We start from the raw sequence: 22183 nt of genomic DNA, 5'->3' as shown, positions 1-22183 counted from the left end.
TTTTTTTTTTTTTTTTTTTTTTTTTTTTTTTTTTTTTTTTTTTTTTTTTTTTTTTTTTTTTTTTTTTTTTTTTTTGCATTTTTTGCGTCAACGTGTGAGACATAGTGTACTCGTTGTGCTTCAGGGAAGGTGACGTCTTTCTTCTTATAATTCAATGCAATTGAAGCTACGTGGAAATTGCCAAGAATTTCGGTCCATTTTACAACATTAGCCTTGCCGCTTCCATTTTTATATATTAATTAATCAATTTCATACAGCCTTTTCTTTGAAGCATAGAATTAGTTTGATGACTAAAAGTGACATTTGAAACGAAGGGTATTTTAGTCAATTAAGAAGAACTACGAAGTTTATATATAGTTTGATTAAGTTGAAGGGTTTGATTGTGAAAGTTAATGCAGTTTGTATTCACATGTGTATTTTTATAATATTTATAGGTTTAATGTAAGAGCTTCTGCAAATCTAATTAAAAGTGTCTGTGGCAGATTGAATTATCTATGTGGCCGAGAGTCCTCACAGTCCTAGTACAACAACGCAATTATCAAGGGCAGATCATCGTGCGGACCTCCCACTAGGACCTGCTATGTCAAAAGCAAGAGAAACTCCATCCCTTTCTTTCTTTTTTTGTGCCTCCTGTTGCCACTTGGGAAGGACATGGGGACGTAAAAAAGGGATCCTATTAATTTGTTCTGACCTAGGATAATAAGTTCATGAGCTTAGTCTTACTCCACCGTTGAGAAACGAAAGAAGACTTTTTTCTCCATATTGAAACAGAACTCTTTTTTAGATTTATCTAAGAAGAGGGAAGAGGAGTCACAAGCGTCTTCTCCAGAATTGTGCTGCGCAAGTTAGGTCCAGACGGCTACAAGTGGCCATCATTCCGCGCCAACCCTTACCCCTTTCGCCACCCTTTTTTTGCAGATTCAATTCAGGTAAGCATTTTTAGTACGATACTAATGGAGATGCCACGTGGCCAGCAAAAGTCTCAAATCTCAGTAATAGCCCTTAGTTTAAAGGCAACTTTGGGGTCTCCACACTGGGCCTGCTTCAATTGGGCTCAATTAAACCATAAAAAAGTGGGTACAATAAATAAAAATTATAGGAATTTTAGGAGTTTCATTGGTGAAAAAAACATAATAATCAAGGGGTACATGAGGCTTCACGATTACATGTAATGAGATTAGACGTTTCTATCATGAGACCCACTAAATTCCATGAAGTGTTGTAACGAGACTGCCACTCTGGTGGAATAGGGTCATCTTCAAAATCATCGAAACACACGCCTATATAGTTAGCAACACTCATTGTCGGTAATTCATACACGTTTGTACCTGGTTAGGTCAATAATATATGCATTGACTCTTGCAAATCAGTGTATCCCATTCCAAAAGATTATGAACATTTCTCATACATCAATTTTGTTTCAAGCATCTAACTTTTCTGACTTTATCTATCTTTCAAGGAAAACAAGGTTGTCATTGAAATTGGTGATAGTATGATTCACGAATATAATTAGAAAACCTGTTAAATTTGACTTCAAATCTTCACGAGGATCTGAATCAATCACAGAATAGCAAAGCTTATACAATTCATCGTATTGAAATATGTTGCTAATTCTAGACGATCATAGAGGGGTTGAAAATAGATAGCAAAAGAAGAGTAAAAACACCCAGAAGAGGGAGGGAAGAAGACATGTTCATCATCTTTAACAATAATCATATTTAGAAATGGTAGAAATTTATAACCAATGAATTCCTAAACTTTATTTGGAAATTAGTTAAAGGTACAGGATTCCTTCCATATATCAATTCATAACGGAAATTTTAATAAATTAAAAAATTGTCGGTTATTATTTTACATATATCAATGGTAGCCATAAATATTTTCTTTAATTAAATAATATTTTTGTAATATTGAATACAAAAATCATTGTATATATTTTAAATGCATGTTACATCCAAATCATAATTAATTATTTGAGGAAAGAAAGAAAAAGAAAAAAAAAACATGTCTTACATAAAAATATAATAAATTTGATTTTTAAACAATTTTTGTGGTTTACGGCCAAAACAATGAACTAATACCAATTTATTTATGATATGGTTGGTTTGGTTAAATTGTGTAGTGACAGTAAACATTATTTTTACTGGTTTAGATCAATTAAGAGTGTTGTATTGATAAAAACATACCCAACCAAGCCAATTTCATTAAGCTTCAAGTCCAGTTCTAAAGGGTACATGTGTTTCGGGCAACCAATCTGACCCGTTGATAAAGTTTTCTACGGTAAAGTTTTTCGCTATCTGTTTATCGATTACATGAAAAGTTGGCCAATTAACTCGGTGTGTTGTGTCAGCACCAGGACCTCGATTATTGAACTCAGCATAAAAGAGGTTGTTTATCGGTATCCCTTCCCACAATACCCATCCTTCCGGTTGCACGTTGTCATCCAAAAATGACTCCATGAACACAACAGTTGAATACTGTCTCCATGGCCAATCAAGATACATTTTGACTTCGGCCTTTCTGGAAGCTATTTTCAGAGAAACTGTGACGGTACAGTTTTGAAAGGAGAAGTGACTCTCACAGTTTATCAACCAGGTACAAATGTGTATGGTTTATCAACGATGATTGTTGATAAACATATTAGCACATGTATTGATGATTTTGAAGGTGATCCTATTCCACCAAAGTGACAGTCTCGTTACAACACTTCATGGGATTTAGTGACTCTCACGGTTGAAACGACTAATCTGATTTAGTGACTCTCACGGTTGAAACGACTAATCTCATTACATGTAATCGTGAGGCCTCATGTACCTCTGGATTGTTACTCAAATTCTTACTGAAAATAAAAGTTTGTCCCTTTCCCATTAGGTTATTTTTCTCAATGTTTTGAAGATCAACGTTTTACTCATATCTTATTTTAGTTCTCCAATTTTAGATTGGTTTAGAAATTTACTTAAAATTAATTTTAATTTTGTTATTTTTTTATAAGTCTTCTATTTATAATTAAAATAAATAAAAGAGTAAAAAAGAGATAGAATGACACCCGTTATGCTGCAGTGAAAATGGAAGTAGATTCAAGTAAAGATATTGCATCTCTCAACAAATTTGCAAACAAAAGGATCTGATCAAACTTGAAGCAAGAAATTTCATGTTTCCCAACCTCATCTTCCAACAATTTATTTGGGAAGTCACACTAAAACAATGAAAATGCATGTGTATTTAGTGGATCAAAACTCCAATCTAGCTAAAAGCTCGTTGCGATGTTAGTTCTCATGCTTATGGGTAAATAAAATGCATTTATTAAGAAACATGTTCAAAGGTATACAGCTGAAAAATTTCATGCAACGAAGGCAGAAAATGCAAAGAGGGCTTCTTTGGTTTGAAGCAAATGAACCAAAAAAAAGCTGGACACATTGATACACTAAGGTTGTGGAATGAAGTTTACAGAATCACTTCGAGAGAAAATTGCCCCATCTTGGACTTTGCAGAGCCAAACATAACAAACTTTTCATTAGAATGTTTCTAGAAAAGATGCCTACTTGTCAGGTTGATTACTACTCAATGAAACAAACGGGAAGCAAAGGGAAGTTAAAAAGATGGAGAGGGAGGTTCTGTGACTGAAGCAAAGACTTGAATTCATTTTGGGGACTTACATATCCAACAATCTTATTGTAAAATCAGCAATGAAAATGAAGGTTCCACAGAATAAGATTCCTTTCTTTAATTTCAAAATGTATAATCTGTAATGGAATGGGAATCTGACTCTTTTAAGCAAAAAAAGCATGCCAAAAAGAAGAAAAACGGACGGCAAAAGATGCTGGCATGGAAGAGTATATATTCAATTCGATAATCTGTTCATCTTCATGCATTGAAAGAGCTATTAAATTCCAAACACTAAAAACCAACAATTTAATATCTAAAAGATTAAAGAAGCAGCTTCTGAAAAACGAGCAGATGTTCGACTAATTTTCCTCCAGGAATTTGGCAGGCTAGAAAGGAATATGATCACCAAAGATATAACAGAAATGATTCATTTCAGGTCAGTGGGTTAACAATTCTTTTGTTTTGCAATGAAGTGTATTTCAATCCCACCATCAAAGTTTATGGTATTATCCTAAGACATGATTTGCAGGCGGTAAAACTGAATTGGGAGATCCCATTTAAATTCCATCTTAACAGTCCTAGTTCTTCTCAGAAATGAATTAGTAGATGAGTAGTTATGGAGATGATAGCAATCATATAGCTCATGCTCGTTGTTCATGTGCTGCCAGAATTCTTATAGAGAGATAGATCCAGTTCCATGGCGGCCTGCTAGGGAGACAATGATTGCAAGAATATTGGACATCGGCAGGTAAATAACACAAAAAGCTTGGTGATTTTATAGGCGCTGTTCAGTGTTTTGGATTGAATTAGATGCAAATCAAAGAAGTTGATATTGCAGATGCATTTCATAAGATGTCTGAAATTGAAAGAATTTAGAGGCCAAACAAAGTTTGCAGCATATAGCCTAAAATTAACATGAACAAGTATCAAACTCAGGAAGATAATTCGACAGAGCAGTCAGAAGTCCATGACTTTCACTAGTGGAAGAATTTGAGGAAACAAATCATGGAGTGTCAGAAATGGGGTTAAGCATTCAAGACCACACAATGAATTAAGCACATAATGTTCAACAATAATCTCAATTACAAGTTGCAGGGAAATAGAAATTTGACATTGTCATGCATTTGATTGAATTGCTTATGATGTATAGCAATAACTCTTGAGAAGCATATATAACTAAACTTTCAACTATTGTCATGAACAGCATCCAAATTTGCTATAACAAACTAATCCCCTTTTGACAGTATTAATTGGTTTCAGAGGGAATCTACTTACAGCGCTCTTATATCCTGAAAGTAAAATCCATATCCTCCATAATTTGTTGATAATTTGATAACTTTCTAGCCCTCCAGAAGAACCACATGCAATAGTTAGAATCATCACATACCTCAGACCGAGACAGCACGAGGCCAGTCCAAGAGCTGCGGAGATGTGCTTGCCAACTCCAAGATCCGAAGGGAACTGACGCTAACATCTGAAGAGAAAAATATGGCACCGAATAAGCTCAAGAAAAAAAGTCTATGATCCTCCGATCAACACGAGTAGAAGAATAAGCTTCTATTTGAATAACAGAGGAAATTACAATGAGAGGAGCAACGGCTTCAGTGATGAAGAAGGCAAGAGATGTGCCGTTTGCCTTGAAGATTTTCAGCCGAAAGAGGAGGTGATGATGACGCCCTGCAACCATATGTTCACGAAGACTGCATAGTTCCGTGGGAGAAGAGCAATGGCCAATGTCCGGCCTGCAGATTTACCTTGTTTGAGCAAACATGCCGAAGAGGAGCCTCGTCCAACAACACTGTATCGACTGCGTCGGCTAGTAGCCTAGTCGATGACGAGCGTATGTGCTTAATACGAGCCATGGAAGACGCTCGGAGGCTACGAAATCTGGCCAGATTTTGAGGAGAATGAAGCACCATCTCGGTTTTCCCCCGAAATCAACATGCAGATTGCAGAATGCCCTAAATTTCAAGGAATGATGAAATGAGATCTCTGAAAATTATTGCTTCCCATTGAACATGAAATAACTCGACGAGAGAGGCCGATGACATTTTCGATCGATTGAGGTTCCCTTGATCTTTGCGCTTTAGTTCTTCGCGTTCTTCGCGCCCTTCGCTGAATGTGATGTTCATGAAAGCCTTGGCGCCAAACTTACGTACTTGATCGGAATCATTCCTCGGATTCTAAAAATTAGAACTTTAAAAATTTTCCTTTCAAAATAAATTTATAAAATTTATTATTTATATCGACAAATTCCTCCATGCCTCGGGACTATGATTGACACAGAAATTTCTATGTGTGACTAAACGACTAAATTTGTAATTTGTAATTTTAAATGACTAAATAAATAAAAACTTTAAATTTAATTTGAGTTGGTAAAAATAAAATAAAATAATAATAATAATAATAAAAAATAAAAATTATCGGGAAGTGAATGGAAACAGCCCAACCACGAAGAGAGGAACACGTATCCATTTCTCAAACCACATCCGTTCTCTTTAAGAACTCCGGCGTCATCTTCCGTCGGATCCCAGTCGTAGAATCTTCTCTGGCCTCCGCCCTCCGCCCTCCGATCTCAGAGGCCGCCATTAAATTGAATCACTTATATTACTTCTCTATTATCCATTTCCCCCAAAATCCTGCTCTGTGAAGGGTAGTAAGGTTCGCTCCTCCTCTTTAGTTTCGTCCTTCAATGGTTTTACCGTATTCTCTCTCGAGCTGAAAGCTTTTGTAATAATTTTCGACGCCTAGTTAGTGGTTAGCAGTGGCTGAAGTAATTTTTGGACTCAATTTTCTGGCATTCACCTTGAAATCGTTGTATTGGTCGAAGTAGTAATTACTTTGAGTGTTTGAGATTCGAGGTCTCGGTACCGTGTTTGAAGCGTTGAGTTCTATGTTATTCTTTTGATTTTAGAGCTGCTTAAAGGTGCAATCGCTACTTTTGCTGTTTTGAGTTCTGTGAAATTTGCATCATCATATTTCATGAGCTAAGCTTCTACCTTCGTTTTTTGGATTTGATAATTAGTATTGGAGAGGTGATTTTATGATGAATTCATTTATTGTTTGAGATGTGAATGGCTCAGTGTGAGGAAATATCTCGAGTTAGCGTATTGAAGTTTTAATCAAACATCTTCATTTTGGTTTTATAGTTTGATGCTTCCTTTTTCCTATCCTTAGATATGGCTGCCTCTTCTGCATCTGCATGTCTTGTGGGAAACGGCACGTCCACCCACTGTTCCAAATCAAATCTACTCAAGTTTTTATATAGCAGACGATTAGTCCCTTCTACAAGCCTCCAATCATTGGGTAAAAGGGCTAAAGCCGGTGTGGTAAAGGCATCTGTGGAACCAAGGCAGAATGATGGAAGAAGAGACTTCCTAAAGTTATTGTTTGGAAATGTTGGACTTGGTACATCCGCTTTATTGGGAAATGAGAGGGCCAATGCTGAAGAACAAGGGGTATCTTCATCTAGGATGTCTTATTCTAGGTTTTTGGAGTATCTGGACAAGGATAGAGTGAAGAAAGTAGATCTATTTGAGAATGGAACTATAGCAATTGTTGAGGCTGTCTCCCCTGAATTGGGTAACCGAGTGCAGCGTGTTCGTGTACAGCTTCCAGGACTTAGCCAGGAGCTTCTTCAGAAGTTTAGGGAGAAAAACATCGACTTTGCTGCACACAATGCTCAAGAGGATTCTGGCTCTCTGTTATTCAACTTAATTGGGAACCTAGCCTTCCCCCTAATTTTAATTGGAGGGCTATTCCTACTATCAAGGCGTTCATCTGGAGGGATGGGTGGCCCCGGAGGGCCTGGATTCCCTCTAGGATTTGGTCAATCTAAGGCAAAGTTCCAAATGGAGCCAAACACTGGTGTGACCTTTGATGACGTTGCTGGAGTCGATGAAGCCAAGCAGGATTTCATGGAGGTGGTGGAGTTCCTTAAGAAGCCTGAGAGGTTCACTGCTGTTGGAGCTCGCATTCCTAAAGGTGTTCTTCTCGTTGGTCCTCCAGGAACTGGGAAGACTTTGCTAGCCAAGGCCATTGCAGGTGAAGCAGGTGTCCCATTTTTCTCTATTTCAGGGTCTGAGTTTGTTGAGATGTTTGTTGGTATTGGTGCTTCTCGAGTTAGGGATCTCTTCAAGAAGGCCAAGGAAAATGCACCTTGCATTGTGTTTGTCGATGAAATCGACGCTGTTGGACGTCAAAGAGGCACCGGAATTGGTGGTGGGAATGACGAACGAGAACAAACACTTAACCAGCTTCTAACTGAAATGGATGGTTTTGAGGGAAACACTGGCATTATTGTCATTGCTGCCACGAACAGAGCAGACATTCTTGACTCTGCTTTATTGAGGCCTGGTCGTTTCGATAGACAGGTGAGAATAATTCCATTCGCTGTAGGAAAATTTCTAATATTAAAGATTGTGTTTGACTGAGTTAATACTTATTACAAGACAAGATTTTTGAGTATGGTACTCTAATGCCTACAGGTCAGTGTTGATGTCCCTGACGTAAAGGGGAGGACAGAAATCTTAAAGGTTCATGCTAGTAACAAGAAGTTTGATTCTGATGTTTCTCTCGATGTTGTAGCCATGAGAACTCCTGGTTTTAGTGGAGCTGATCTTGCAAACCTCTTGAATGAGGCTGCCATATTGGCTGGACGGCGTGGTAAGATTGCCATTTCATCGAAAGAGATTGACGATTCAATTGATCGGATTGTAGCTGGTATGGAAGGAACAGTAATGACTGATGGGAAGAGCAAAAGCCTTGTGGCATATCATGAAGTTGGACACGCCATTTGTGGGTATGTTATCTGTTGCCTCGTTTTGATAATGAAATCAGCTTTTCATATAGCTTCGCTAATTGCATAATCCTTAATTTATAACAATCTCATCGTGTATGCTCTTTCATTTAATCTTATCTTCTTGACTTCAAGTAGTTCTTTACTATTTCGACCAAAAGCAATATCTCAAACCATGAGGATTGAGCTTAAGATACCATCTGGAGTTTTATTTGAGCTTTGTTTAGTATAAACAGCCAAATAGAGTTCTATAAGTTTTCTCCGCTTTATTTACCAGACATTCCTAGAGAGATTTGCAGGGCTTAACAAGTCTTGTGTACATATTCTTACTGCTCTGCACGTTAATTTATTATAACTAGTATTCCATTCGATGACAATATATTCACATGTTTTTTTCAACCAGACACAAAATGACACAGTAATGTAATGGTCCAAGCCTATCGTTAGTAAATTTTGTTCTCTTCAGGCTTCCTCTCAAGGTTTTAAAACGTCTCTGCTAGGGAGAGGTTTCCACACTGTTATAAGAAATGTTCGTTCCCCTCTCCAACCAATGTGGGATCTCGCAATACATCTTCCTTGGGGGCCAGCATCCTCGCTGGCACACTATCTGGTGTCTGGCTCTAATACCATTTGTAATGGCCCAAACCCACCCTTCGCAAATTTTGTCCTTTTTAGACTTCCTTTAAAGTTTTAAAATGTCTCTGCCAGGGAGAGGTTTCCACACCCATCTAACGAATATTTCGTTCCCCTCTCCATTCGATGTGGGTTGATATTTGCATTTCATGTAGAACTACAGTATTCCCTCCCTCCTGCTCAATTTCTTTTCCCTCAACCTATTTCATGTTCTTCAATGAAAGGTTTGTTGCTTTAGGGAAAAAAGTTGTAACTTTTATCACCTCTTCCTTGCAGTACTTTGACTCCAGGACATGATCCCGTTCAAAAGGTTACCTTAGTTCCTCGTGGTCAGGCCCGTGGTCTTACCTGGTTTATTCCTTCCGATGATCCCACCTTGATCTCCAAGCAGCAACTCTTTGCTAGAATCGTCGGTGGACTAGGCGGCAGGGCGGCCGAGGAAGTGATCTTTGGCGAGCCGGAGGTGACAACAGGTGCAGCAGGTGACCTGCAGCAGATCACTGGGTTAGCCAAACAGGCAAGTTTGACACATTCACCATATTGGCAACGCACCATTTTTCAGTTCCTTGCGTCATTTTCTGGTCTGCTCCATGAAAAATGTAATGAACATGGCTTTGCTTGATTTGCTTGCAGATGGTTGTAACATTTGGGATGTCTGAAATAGGTCCATGGTCTCTCATGGACTCTTCAGCTCAGAGCGATGTTATCATGAGAATGATGGCTAGGAACTCCATGTCGGAAAAGCTTGCCGAGGACATCGATGCAGCCATCAAGAGATTATCTGACGAAGCCTACGAAATCGCATTGGCTCACATTAGGAACAACCGTGAGGCCATTGACAAGATTGTTGAAGTCCTACTTGAGAAGGAGACAATTTCAGGACACGAATTCCGGGCTATTCTCTCGGAATTTGTCGAAATCCCAGTTGAAAACAGGGTTGCTCCTTCTTCAGCATCCACACCTGTTGCTGTTTAAACAAACTTCAAAGCATACTGTATTTACCATTCACAAGTATTTGTACGTATTAAAGTGTACTATATAGTCTTCGGTCACATGTAATTTAATGAAGTTTGTTGAAATAGTCATTTGATCAAAGAATTTAGTTCTTGAGTTTTTTTTTTCTTTTTTTAATTCCTAGATTTACTAAATGCAAATTAAAAAAAATTAAGATTTTACTAGAGCCCAAGTCCAATGTTAGTTGACATTATTTGCTTTGACTCGTTACGTATCTTCGTCAGTTTCACAGTTTCTAAATCGTGTCTACCAAGGAAAGTTTTCCACACCCTTGTAATGAATGCTTGTTTTCCTCTCCTTCTAATGTGGGATCTCACACTCCTCCACCCCTCTTATTCTCATTGGCACACCGCTCAGTGTCTAGCTTTGATATTATTTGTAACCACCCAAGAAGCTCACTAATAAAATACTATTCGCCTTAGCCCTTGGCCTCATAGTTATAAAACGCGTCTATTAGTAATAGGTTTTCATACCATTATAAGAAATGTTTTGTTTCACCCTCTAACCGATATGGGATCTCACAATATTTGCCCATAGAAGACAATATATGCTAGTTGTGGGCTTGGACTATTACAAATGATATCATAGACAAATACCGAGCCAGTGAGAACGTTGACCTCCAAGGAGGTGGATTGTGAGATCCCACGTCGGTTGGAGAGAGGAACAATATAGGCTAGTGGTGGGCTTGGACTGTGACAACCGGCGCCCAAGGAGGTGAATTGTGAGATCTCACGTCGGTTGGAGAGGGGAACAATATAGGCTAGCAGTGAACTTGGACTGTTACAAATGGTATCCAAACACCAAGCCAGTGAGGACGTTGGCCCCAAGGGGGTAGATTGAGATTCCATGTCGGTTGGAGAGAAGAACGGACAATTTCTTGCAAAAGTACGGAAACTCTTTCCTAGTAGACGTGTTTTAAAAATTATGAATACCAAGTCAGTGAGAACATTGGCCTCCAAGGAGGTGGATTGTGAGATCCCACGTCGATTGGAGAGATGAACAATATAGGCTAGCGGTGGGCTTGGACTGTGACGACCGGCCCCCAAGGAGGTGGATTGTGAGATCCCACGTCGGTTGGAGAGGGGAACAATATAAGCTAGCAGTGGGCTTGAACTATTACAAATGGTATCCAAATACCGAACCGATAAGGATGCTAGCCTAAAGGATAGACGTGTTTTAAAAATTATGAAGCTGACTCTATAATTAATTAACCATAAAGTAACTTGATGATGAGCATTGACAATCGTGAATCGCGGGAGGAAACAGGGGACGGGAACGGGAACTAAAATTGGACGAGTTGCAAGGAAAAACCAATCGAATCGTATACTTGATGAATCCTCGGCTTTGCCATTTCCTTCAAAACTTGGGCAACTAAATTCTCTCGCTTCTCCGTCTTTAGCATTACCATAAGCCACCAAATACAAGCTGATGCATGGGCAAGCCCAGTCGCAGTTTCGACGCCCTCTTCAACCCCTTACATGCACTTACTGTGCGATTGCTCTCCACGAAGACTTCCTCTGCTTCTTTACAAGAATTCACCAGCCTCTGCAGTGGCGGACGCATCACACAAGCCTATGAGAGGTTCAAATCCGAGATATGGTCAGACCCATCTCTTTTTTCTCATCTGCTCCAATCATGCATAAAACTAGGCTCACTTTTTGGAGGAGAACAGGTCCATTCTTTGGTCATTACATCTGGGTGTGCCTATGACAAGTTCATTTCCAATCACCTTCTGAACTTGTACTCCAAATTAGGAAATTTGAAGTCTTCTTTGGTGCTGTTTAGTCAAATGCCGCGAAGAAATATAATGTCATATAACATTTTGATTAATGGGTACTTGCAGCTTGGGGATTTGGAAAGTGCCCAGAAGCTGTTTGATGAAATGTCTGAAAGAAACATTGCCACATGGAATGCGATGATCACAGGTTTGACTCAGTTTGAATATAACGAGCAGGCTTTAAGTTTGTTTAGAGAAATGTATGGATTGGGTTTTTTACCTGATGAGTTCACACTGGGCAGTGTACTTAGAGGGTGCGCTGGTTTAAGATCTTTACTTGCAGGTCAAGAGGTTCATGCTTGTCTGATGAAATGTGGATTTGAACTGAATTTGGTCGTGGGCAGCTCTCTAGCTCATATGTATATGAAGTCTGGTAGTTTATCTGATGGAGAGAAGTTAATTAAATCAATGCCAATTCGTAATGTAGTTGCTTGGAATACTCTTATAGCTGGAAAAGCTCAAAACGGGTGTTCAGAAGAAGTCTTGAACCAGTACAATATGATGAAAATGGCAGGCTTTCGACCTGATAAAATTACATTTGTGAGTGTAATAAGCGCGTGTTCGGAGCTTGCGACGTTAGGACAAGGCCAGCAGATCCATGCTGAAGTGATCAAAGCTGGAGCTGGTTCAGTTGTAGCAGTTGTCAGTTCCTTGATTAGTATGTATTCACGGTCTGGATGTCTAGAGGACTCCGTGAAAACCTTTTTGGATCGTGAAGATGCTGATGTTGTGTTATGGAGTGCTATGATTGCAGCTTATGGATTCCATGGGAGGGGAGAGGAAGCCATTGAGCTTTTTCACCAAATGGAAGAGTTGAAAATGGAGGCTAATGAAGTGACCTTCTTGAGTCTCCTTTATGCTTGTAGTCACTGTGGATTGAAGGAGAAAGGAACTGAGTATTTAGATTTGATGGTGGAGCAGTATAAACTCAAGCCTAGGATCGAACACTACACGTGTGTCGTTGATCTGCTCGGTCGGGCTGGCCGTTTGGAGGAAGCAGAGGGTATGATAAGATCAATGCCTGTAAAAGCAGATGGCATCATATGGAAAACTTTATTATCAGCCTGCAAACTCCACAAGAAAGCAGAAATGGCAAAACGAATTTCTGAAGAAATTCTGAAGCTTGATCCTCTGGATGCTGCTTCCTACGTGCTGCTTTCGAACATCCATGCCTCTGCTAGAAATTGGCCCGACGTTTCCGAGATTAGGAAAGCCATGAGAGATCGGAACGTCAAGAAGGAGCCCGGCATAAGTTGGCTAGAACTCAAAAACTTGGTTCACCAATTTAGTATGGGTGACAAATCTCATCCACAGTACCTCGAGATCGACTCGTATTTGAAAGAACTAATGTCTGAAATGAAACTACACGGTTACGTGCCAGACATAGGCTCGGTTTTGCACGACATGGACAATGAAGAAAAAGAATACAATTTAGCTCATCACAGTGAGAAGTTTGCCATTGCTTTTGCACTGATGAACATTCCTGAGGGTGTCCCAATAAGAGTGATGAAGAACTTGCGGGTCTGCAATGACTGTCATGAAGCCATTAAGTGCATATCAAAGATCAGAAACAGAGAGATTATCGTAAGAGATACAAGTAGATTTCACCATTTCAAGGACGGTGAATGTTCTTGTGGTAACTATTGGTAGTAAGATTTAACCTTCTGCTTTAACAATCGAGGTAATTTCTTGTCCACTTCATTGCCATATAGACCTCGAGTCAGATTCAATTAATAAGAAGCATTCATTTATACACCGTGTCGCATGAGCCAGGGCATGAACATATTCATCATTTAGGACAGGAGCAAATGTATGAAGATGATAAGGTTTACATTAGAAAATCAACATAAGAATATAACTGTAAACATCAAACATGAGGAAGAAAAGAAATACATGTACAAAATGAAATTATATTCTTCATATTAGAAACCCTCTAGAATAAGCCAAGCGTGCTCGGCCTCATTAGCCTATCCTAACACAACGTCGCAGCTAAATTAGCTACTTATTCTCGCATCTTAACTATCCACATCATATTTCCAAAGTCAGTAGTCAACAGAACATTCCAATCCGACGAGTTCTTCCCGTGCAGTAGTCCGAAGTCAAAGCCACGCTGATCGACTTCTTTTAACAGAACTCTTCCACCGTCTTGAAAAAGCTCGTCGGTTTGAAACCAGGGTCAATGATTTCTTCTTTTTAGTTAAAAACTAACATGAAAAGCTGAAAGGAAAATGGGACCATAGAAAGTAAATAAAGTATCCAATTCATCATCACCCAGCTTCTTGTTGTACAAAATTTCCCACTTGATCTTCGATCTTCATGTCCCAAAACAGCGACATGGATGGGGTTTGGTTTCAAACTTTCAAGAAGCGTTTTGACCTTCTTCTTCATCTTCAGAGGATGGCAATGGGCTAGAAGCTTCGGCCAGGTATTCAAGCATGCTTATTACTTCAGCTGTGTCGTCCAAGTAATATTTGGCTTTGCTTGGCTTTTGCCCAACAGTGCAGGCAAAAACGGACGCCGTTGGAGAAAGAATATTATTACTGGACAACGCATTACCAATTATTTCAAACATGTCCTCGTCCGATCTGTCGTCGCCAATACACAACACGAAGTCGGCAAGGTTCCCATCCTCCGCCATTGATGAGAAGATTTTTTCAGCCACAAGGCCTTTGGTAACCCCCTGAAGCAAATAAAAAGAAATCAGACATCAAAATCAGTTCGTACCGGGCTGGGAGGTAGTTCAGTTATATATATATTGCAGGACAAAGTATGTCCTGAGTGCTCATAAAATGTTGCACAGTGTCACAATCACACTTTTCATGTCTTGGACAAGTATGACCATTTATCATAGAAAAGCTAAGATCTTATCAACTACGCACTTCATCAAGATAAATGAATAAGAACACACCTGTGGTTTCACTTCTACAATAAATTGGCCGCTTTTGACTGCAACAGGTTCGTTTGCCAAAACACTCTCTAAATGATCCAACATCTCCTTCGCCTGGGACGATCCAAAGCCAGGATCTGCATCTCGATACTGCCAAACCAAAGCACTTTCCTTCCGTTCGATTGATGAACCATCAGTAGCCTCGGTGTATAATTTCATAACAGGTTCTGCTATCTGCATCCATCCGAAATCAGAATTTTGGCCGCAGATCTTCCACTCCTCATTTTGTGACTGCCTGGCCATTTTGAACAGAATCGATGATGGAATTAGAATAGAAGAAAAGAGTTCAGGAATACGACCAAAAAATGAAAACTTTGCAGCCAGTAACTTGGCCTTTAAAAATGATTCGGCATCTTTTATAACCAAACCTCAAGAAATATCCATGTTCTGCTGCAATTCCAAGCTTCTTGCATGGGTGAAACCACTTGCTTAAGCTGTCCCTTCCTCGTCCACTGACAATGAAGACGACATTTTTTGCATCTGCACAAAGCGTGTTAAGGATAGAGATAACCTGTTCGCTCGGTGACTTGTTTATGGAGTTTTGGGGCATCACAGTGCCATCGTAGTCCAAAAGAATGGCCCGACTATCGGCCCGACTGTAAGATGATACAATGGCATCTACTGAAAGTTTTCTGAAATTGGGATCAAGAGCTACAACCCTGAATCCAAAACTAAAACCAATTCCCCAACATCGTCTCCTGAAATGTTCTGAGCAAGTTCTCTCCATGTCTTGCAAGAAACTACGAGACCAATAAGCCACGTCGTGTGTAGCAACATAACGATAATGCTTTTCATGTCGCAGCTGCTTCTCTGAATCAGCCATTGAGATTGCTTCATTAAAAGCCTCTGATGTACTTTCAACATTCCATGGGTTGACACGAAATGCTCCGCTCAGTGATGGAGTGCACCCGATAAATTCGGATATGACGAGCATGCTCTTTTTTGGTCCACTGAAGTTCAAGCATTTTTGAGAGGTGGATATTCCCTGCCTACAGACAACATACTCATAAGGAGTTAAGTTCATGCCATCTCTAACAGCAGTGACAGCTACGCACTCAGCAATGCTATAATAAGCAACCCTTTCAGTAATTGGCACGTGCCGGTCGAGAAGTACTATTGGATCATAACCAGGATGCCCATACTCCTTATTGATCCTTCTGCAGCTTTCTTTTATTTCATCTTCTATTTCTTGTAAATCTCTTCCCTTGCCTCTGGCAGGGTTTACAATTTGGATCAGTACAGCCTTTCCCTGCCACTTTGGATGTTGCTTTAACATCTGTTCCATGGCTAACAATTTCAAGTTAATACCTTTGAAAATGTCCATATCATCAACACCAAGCACCACCGTCTTCCCTGCAAATTTCTGCGTGAGTTCCCTAGTCTTGGAATCCTCGTCTGCAAGTTTCATAACCGATTCAATCCGATTCATATGAATACCAACAGGCATTATCTTTATTCCAATCGTCCTGCCGTAGTATTCCAATCCAAGATAGCCCCTTTTTGACTGGTATTCTAAACCCAACATTCTGCTGCAACAAGAAAGGAAATGGCGAGCATAATCGAAAGTGTGAAATCCGATGATATCAGAGTTAAGTAATGCCTTGAGAATCTCTTCTCTGACAGGAAGGGTGCGGTAGATCTCAGATGAAGGAAATGGACTATGAAGGAAAAATCCCATTTTAACTCTGTTAAAACGTCTTCTCAAGAAAGTAGGCAATACCATCAAATGGTAATCATGGATCCAGATATAGTCATCATCAGGGTTGATGACCTCTACAACTTTCTGGAAAAATAACTTATTTGCTGATACATATGCTTCCCACATCGAGCGATCAAATCGACCCTTCTGATCAGCAGAATATGGCAGCATATAATGAAAAAGAGGCCACAAATTCCTCTTGCAGAAACCATCATAAAAATTTTCCAAAATATCAGGAGGCAAAAATGTAGGAATACACCTAAATTTCTCCAACAAAATCTGGGATACCTCATCTTGCTCGTCCGGTTGGATATCGACTTTCAGAGAACCGACATAAAGAACCTCCATATCTTCTGGTAACCCATCTTTAAGCTGCAAAAGCAACGAATCTTCATTCCAACTGAAACTCCAGGAATTATCATCCTCCCTTCGCTTTGCTCTTAAAGGAAGCTGGTTTGCTACAATTATCATCCGATCTGAGGAAATTGACGACGGGTTTTCAGATGTCACACTGTAGGCCTGATCGTCGTCAAGCTCAGCTACATTACCCGGAACAGTCATGACCCGCGGGAACCGCTTCCTTTTCACTTCCATTGCTGGAAAGTTTCCAGAAGCCAAATCTAAAAGATTTGTGTAAGACCTTGAAATCATGTTTTTCCCCTTTGTCCGCCAGATGAACGCTAATTCTTCAAATCAGAGGCAATTCGAACAACGCAACAAGCGTAGCGCCTAGCAATTCCGTAATACGAAACAAAAACAATCAAACCCTAAGCGTTCCGAAACGCCATAAAGTTACAAAAAAGTATAACGAATATGCGAGGGTTAATAAAGTAGCAGATTATCCCCCAATCAAGCAATTAACCCAATTTTATAACCGAAAAAACCCTGTTTAAGAGAAACACGAAGAGAAACCGATTCCCATCCAATGTACATGTAATCTTTCCTATTATTCTTATATCCTATCTAGCCCGAAACCTCAAAAATTCTCTTTAATCCATATCAGAATCCAACATCCAAGAAAAAGCAGCAGCAACCAATGCCCTCATTCCCAGAATTACGGAATTAGATCCATTCTTTAATCGAAACCGACATGGTACAACATTGAAAGAAAGATCAAATGCCAATCAAAAACACAACGAACAAATCTGAACCAATGAAATTCGACGCGTACCCGTTAAAACTGAGCAACGACCAGATCCCGAACGGTAACAAGAAGAAGAATGAACCAAACCCTAAAAAACGAAAAATGCTGCACAATTCGTAGTTCTTCGGAGCGCAAGAATTGGTTTCAATTCAAAGATTTGAAGCTGACCTCCCTCTAAGCTAATCGATCATTTCGATCCTTTCTGTGAAAACGGATTGTGAAACGGCTTAAATATCATAACCAATGACCTCCTCCAACGTCTACAGTGTATGATCCAGGAGCAAAATGAGGCGTTCGTTGGACTCACGACGCAATATAAATCTTTTTCTACGGAACGTAAATTGAAAATTGAAAAAAAATAAATAAATAATGAAAATAATCTTCTGATATAGAAGGAAATATAGCGTGAAATTAACGATGAGGTTTTGATACCTTTACCAACGGGTGATAAAGTTACGTAGTTACCCAATGAGAGGCAGCATTGGCACATGCATGGGTCGGTAAAAAGAGTGCCTCTCCTACAGACTACAGCATGTTAAATTCACAGCCAATAATATATCACAGGCCTGTCACTATTACGTTAAAATATAACATTCATTAAAGAAATTGGATAAGATTCAGCCAGCCCGAGTCTGAATCAGCAGAAGCTGGCATCGTTTGGCAGCACACGCGCTTACCACGCGTTATTATGTCAACACTTTCTGCCGTGGCCGGAAGCTTTTTCGACGGCGACGATTATCCAATTACGACACGTGTACGACCCGATTGAATCTCCCAGACGTGCTTCGACGTTTTTTCAAGTAATACTGTTAAGAGCGTTGAAGTATTTACATTATTACCGTTTTTAATGGTCTCGACTTGGGCCTGTGTTTCATGAACCGGCCCAATGGGCCGGTTAAAGAATAAAAAATTTGGCCTTGATATTGTAGGGCTTTACCCCGAAGGGAGCCCTTCCAGAAATTCTCGAAGGCCTGGGCCAAACCCAGGCCTAAGAGGGGGTTTGGAAATAGTTTTCAACCAGCAATTGACGCGCCTCGGTTAGAACCTCACTAGCTGCGTCATTGCCCCAAGCGCAAAGATATCTTTACCATTGAGATATCCTTCCTTTTTATAATGCTCCACCACAACTTAGCTTTGATTTCTTTCGATGTGGGACTAAGTAACTCTTCAAAAGTGAATCAAAATTAGTTCACCTTTCGTCAAACGTTAAATTGAGGGTTATAACTCAAAATTAGCCAGATTTTTACACAGTTTTTTGTTAAAATTAGTGACGAATTCATTAATATTAAACGGAGATTAAAAATTTAATAGTTTATTTAAGGTTTTATGTTCTAAATGGATGAAAGTTTCAGGTACAGTGCAAAATTCAAATTCACTGTTCTATGCTTTACTTTTCCATAGCTCCCGACCAAAGAACTCCACTAAAACGGAGGGAATAGTTTTATCTTATATATATATAAATGCTTTTGGCTTACTCTCCTTCTTGGAGTTCCAAATTTTCTTCGGTTCGAAGAACTAAGTGGGAGGCCTAGAGGAAGAATCTTATGGCGGGTTATAAGGGCCATGATGAATATGATTACTTGTTTAAGCTGGTTTTGATCGGTGATTCTGGGGTAGGCAAATCAAACCTGCTCTCGAGGTTTACCAGGAACCAATTTAATTTAGAATCGAAGTCTACGATTGGGGTTGAGTTTGCTACCAAGAGTTTGGATATTGATGGGAAGGTAATCAAGGCTCAGATTTGGGATACTGCGGGACAAGAAAGGTTTGGTTCTTCGTGGTTCTTTCTTGAAATCTCAATCGATTTCAGTTTTAAGTCAACTTCCGATTACTGTTGCATGATTTCCTTGCTTCTAATCAATCGATTCTTTGCCAGAATATTGTTTGTGTCGATTGAATATTAATCATATCGATATATCTTACAGTTGCTTGAAATTTCTGGAGTTGATTCGTTTTAGACAGCTTTTTTACCTTTAATTTGTGATTAAAGAAAGGGGAAGGGGTGGATTATATGTCGACAAAATCGTAGGATATGAGGCAAAAGAAGGCCTACCTTGATTTTATTGCTATCGTGTAGAATCTGATGCTCATGTTCAACCTGGTTCTATAAACAGGAAAATCGATATTCACCGAGTGCTCTGTTTTCCCCTCCACTACTTGTTTCTATGCTTGCAGCTCGATTGTGATTACTGTAGCTTAAGGCTAGAGTTCTGGTTTTGAATCTAGTAGCACTGATTGAAAATTAGCCTTATCTTTGGAAATCTGATGGCTTCAAATGTTTAGTTTATCTTTTTTACCGTAACTCATCAGCTTAAGTTTGGAGTTCATTAGTGATTTAACATGGTATTAGAGCGGTTAACGTTCTATGTTTGAACCTCTAATAATGTCATTTCTTCCCCAAATTAATATCGATTTCTACTTGTTGAGCCTTCTACAAAATTCTAAGCCCACAAGTTAGAGAAAGTGTTGAAATATTAATGTACTTAAATTTTGCCTAACGCATCAACTTAAGCTTTTGAATTCGTTGTTGGTTTAACGATTTCCATTTGGAATGATTGTGTTTCTGGCTTCTGTAGTGCTTGTTCTAGTTTTTATTTGCTTGTCCATTCGAAGAACTTGTGGTAATAAGTCTGCATCGTTGCAAAATGAAACAGAGATTTTCTGATAAATTTTCGAGGTTGGTATTCGGTGGTCATAATGTTCGGATCATATGATGGTGCTTAGACTACTTTTCTTGTGTCCCTGGAAAAAGATCCCTATCGGTTCGACATTCATACTGCCTTCCTTGTAGTTATGGTCAAAATACATACAATGGTCTGGTTTGATATTAAGAATTGTAGCCTAGTTCAAGCTTCAAGGCTTGTCTTTACTGATACAATGGTCTGGTTTGATATTAAGAATCAGTGACCATTTATTGAAATGTGCATAAGCTGGCATCCAATGGTTTCTTTATTTGTGCAAAGGCTCCGTAGGCTGCGTAGGTACAACAGCACAAGTAGTCGCATGAACTGTTTGCGATATACTTGATATATCGAATAATTCAGGAAAGTTTCTTGTTATGGACATGCTGAAGCCAGCAGCTAAAGACTAGTTATTTCATTAGTATGAGCAATAGGAGTATTGAATACTCGTAGTTGTTTGAACTCTGATATTTTCGAATTGCCTTATGTATCAAATGAATAATAGGACGTGTTGCTGCGCTCAACTTTCCTTGGTTAGTCGTTTGTTGTTTTCTTGTAATAGCTCAAGCTCACCCTTAACAGATATTGTCCTCTTTGGACTTTTCCTTCCGGGCTTCCTCTCAAGATTTTAAAACGTGCCTGTTAGGGAGAGATTTCTACACCCTGTTTTGTTCCCCTCTCGAACCGATGTGGGATCTCACAATCCACCCCCTCGGAGCCCAGCGTCCTCACTGGCTCTCGTTCCCCTCTCCAATCGACGTGGGATCTCACAATCCACCCCCCTTCGGGACCCAGCGTCCTTGCTGGCACTTGTTCCTCTCTCCAATCGATGTGGGATCTTACGTTTCTTTTCTACCTCAAATTCTTCCATTTGAGGTTTAAAATTCTTTTTGTACATTATGATTGTCATTTTTTTCGTTTTTCCATGGGGTTTTTTTTTTTTCTTTTCTTTTCTTCTTTTTGGATAAGATTGTTTTGCCATGGTGAGGACATTATGCTGTGGTTATACTCTTATTTGCTTCCTTAGATTCAGATCAGCTCTATCTGTGTAGGTACCGAGCGATAACCAGTGCTTACTACCGAGGAGCAGTAGGTGCTTTGCTCGTGTACGATGTCACTCGACGTTCAACATTTGAAAATGCAGCAAGATGGTTAAAGGAATTGAGGGATCACACAGATCCAAACATGGTAGTGATGCTCATTGGCAACAAATGTGATTTACGCCACCTTATTCTTGTTCCAACAGAAGATGGACAATCCTTTGCTGAGAGGGAGTCTTTGTACTTCATGGAGACCTCCGCACTCGATGCAACAAACGTCGAAACCGCTTTCACCGAGGTGCTCAATCAAATATATCGAATCGTAAGCAAGAGATCAGTAGAGGCAAGCGATAGCGGAAGTGCTTCCGTGACCCTCCCATCAAAAGGCAAGACAATAGATGTCAAGGACGACTCATCGATTCTGAGGAGGATCGGATGTTGCTCCAGCTAAGAAAAAGAAGCTTCGAGCCTGACTCAGAATTACAGCAAGCAACATTTCTTCTGTATATGGTTGTATTGTATCACTTTCTGTAGATTAAGAGCTCGGTCGTTCGTGATGGTTGTTTCAAAGGCGCCTTCCTTATAAGTGTGGAGTTTTCTTCTTTCAATTCGAACATTTGAAACCTGAAATTTACCGTTGTCGTGTTTACTCTTTGGTATCAAACCTCCAAAGCGAAAAAATAATAATAATTTCGTATATATCTTTGCAAATATTCTTCGATTTCAAACTTTATATTGAAACTTTTAATTTCTAGTAAAATAATTATCTTTATGAACTTATTTTTTTAATAAAAATGCTCGTCATTTTTTTTTTTTTTTTTTTTTTTTTTTTTTTTTTTTTTTT

General features: G+C 39.4%; 4 protein-coding genes and 1 non-coding gene across 5 annotated transcripts; 3 read left to right on the top strand and 2 right to left on the bottom strand.

The window, feature by feature from the left end:
- The first annotated feature begins 6052 nt into the window (after nt 1-6052).
- LOC111468135 (ATP-dependent zinc metalloprotease FTSH 2, chloroplastic) lies at nt 6053-10147 on the top strand. The gene is made up of 5 exons (XM_023113241.1): nt 6053-6267; nt 6784-7979; nt 8094-8407; nt 9314-9554; nt 9671-10147. Exons 2-5 carry the CDS (start codon nt 6786-6788, stop codon nt 10010-10012), a joined length of 2091 nt encoding a protein of 696 aa, XP_022969009.1. The 5' UTR covers nt 6053-6267; nt 6784-6785; the 3' UTR covers nt 10013-10147.
- Nucleotides 10148-11322: 1175 nt separating this feature from the next.
- Nucleotides 11323-13582, top strand: LOC111468145 (pentatricopeptide repeat-containing protein At2g41080). The gene has a single exon (XM_023113258.1). The coding sequence runs from the start codon at nt 11484-11486 to the stop codon at nt 13476-13478; it is 1995 nt and encodes a 664-aa protein (XP_022969026.1). The 5' UTR covers nt 11323-11483; the 3' UTR covers nt 13479-13582.
- A 55-nt stretch (nt 13583-13637) lies between these two features.
- Nucleotides 13638-18148, bottom strand: LOC111468117 (probable alpha,alpha-trehalose-phosphate synthase [UDP-forming] 7). The gene is made up of 5 exons (XM_023113202.1): nt 18051-18148; nt 17646-17945; nt 15144-17203; nt 14737-15010; nt 13638-14508 (listed from the first exon to the last, which is right to left on the bottom strand). The coding sequence occupies exons 3-5, from the start codon at nt 17123-17125 to the stop codon at nt 14188-14190; spliced, it is 2577 nt and encodes an 858-aa protein (XP_022968970.1). The 5' UTR covers nt 17126-17203; nt 17646-17945; nt 18051-18148; the 3' UTR covers nt 13638-14187.
- A 399-nt stretch (nt 18149-18547) lies between these two features.
- On the bottom strand, nt 18548-18698 carry LOC111468506. The gene has a single exon (XR_002714761.1). It is a non-coding gene; the product is annotated as a U4 spliceosomal RNA (small nuclear RNA).
- A 283-nt stretch (nt 18699-18981) lies between these two features.
- LOC111468314 (ras-related protein Rab11D-like) lies at nt 18982-22038 on the top strand. The gene is made up of 2 exons (XM_023113491.1): nt 18982-19383; nt 21352-22038. Exons 1-2 carry the CDS (start codon nt 19163-19165, stop codon nt 21788-21790), a joined length of 660 nt encoding a protein of 219 aa, XP_022969259.1. The 5' UTR covers nt 18982-19162; the 3' UTR covers nt 21791-22038.
- The last annotated feature ends 145 nt before the right edge of the window (nt 22039-22183 follow it).

Source organism: Cucurbita maxima, unplaced genomic scaffold (genome assembly GCF_002738345.1).
Source record: "Cucurbita maxima cultivar Rimu unplaced genomic scaffold, Cmax_1.0 Cma_Scf00036, whole genome shotgun sequence".
Lineage (NCBI taxonomy): Eukaryota > Viridiplantae > Streptophyta > Magnoliopsida > Cucurbitales > Cucurbitaceae > Cucurbita > Cucurbita maxima.
The sequence above is the reverse complement of the archived record's forward strand: the minus strand, read 5'-3'. Positions and strand labels throughout refer to the sequence as shown.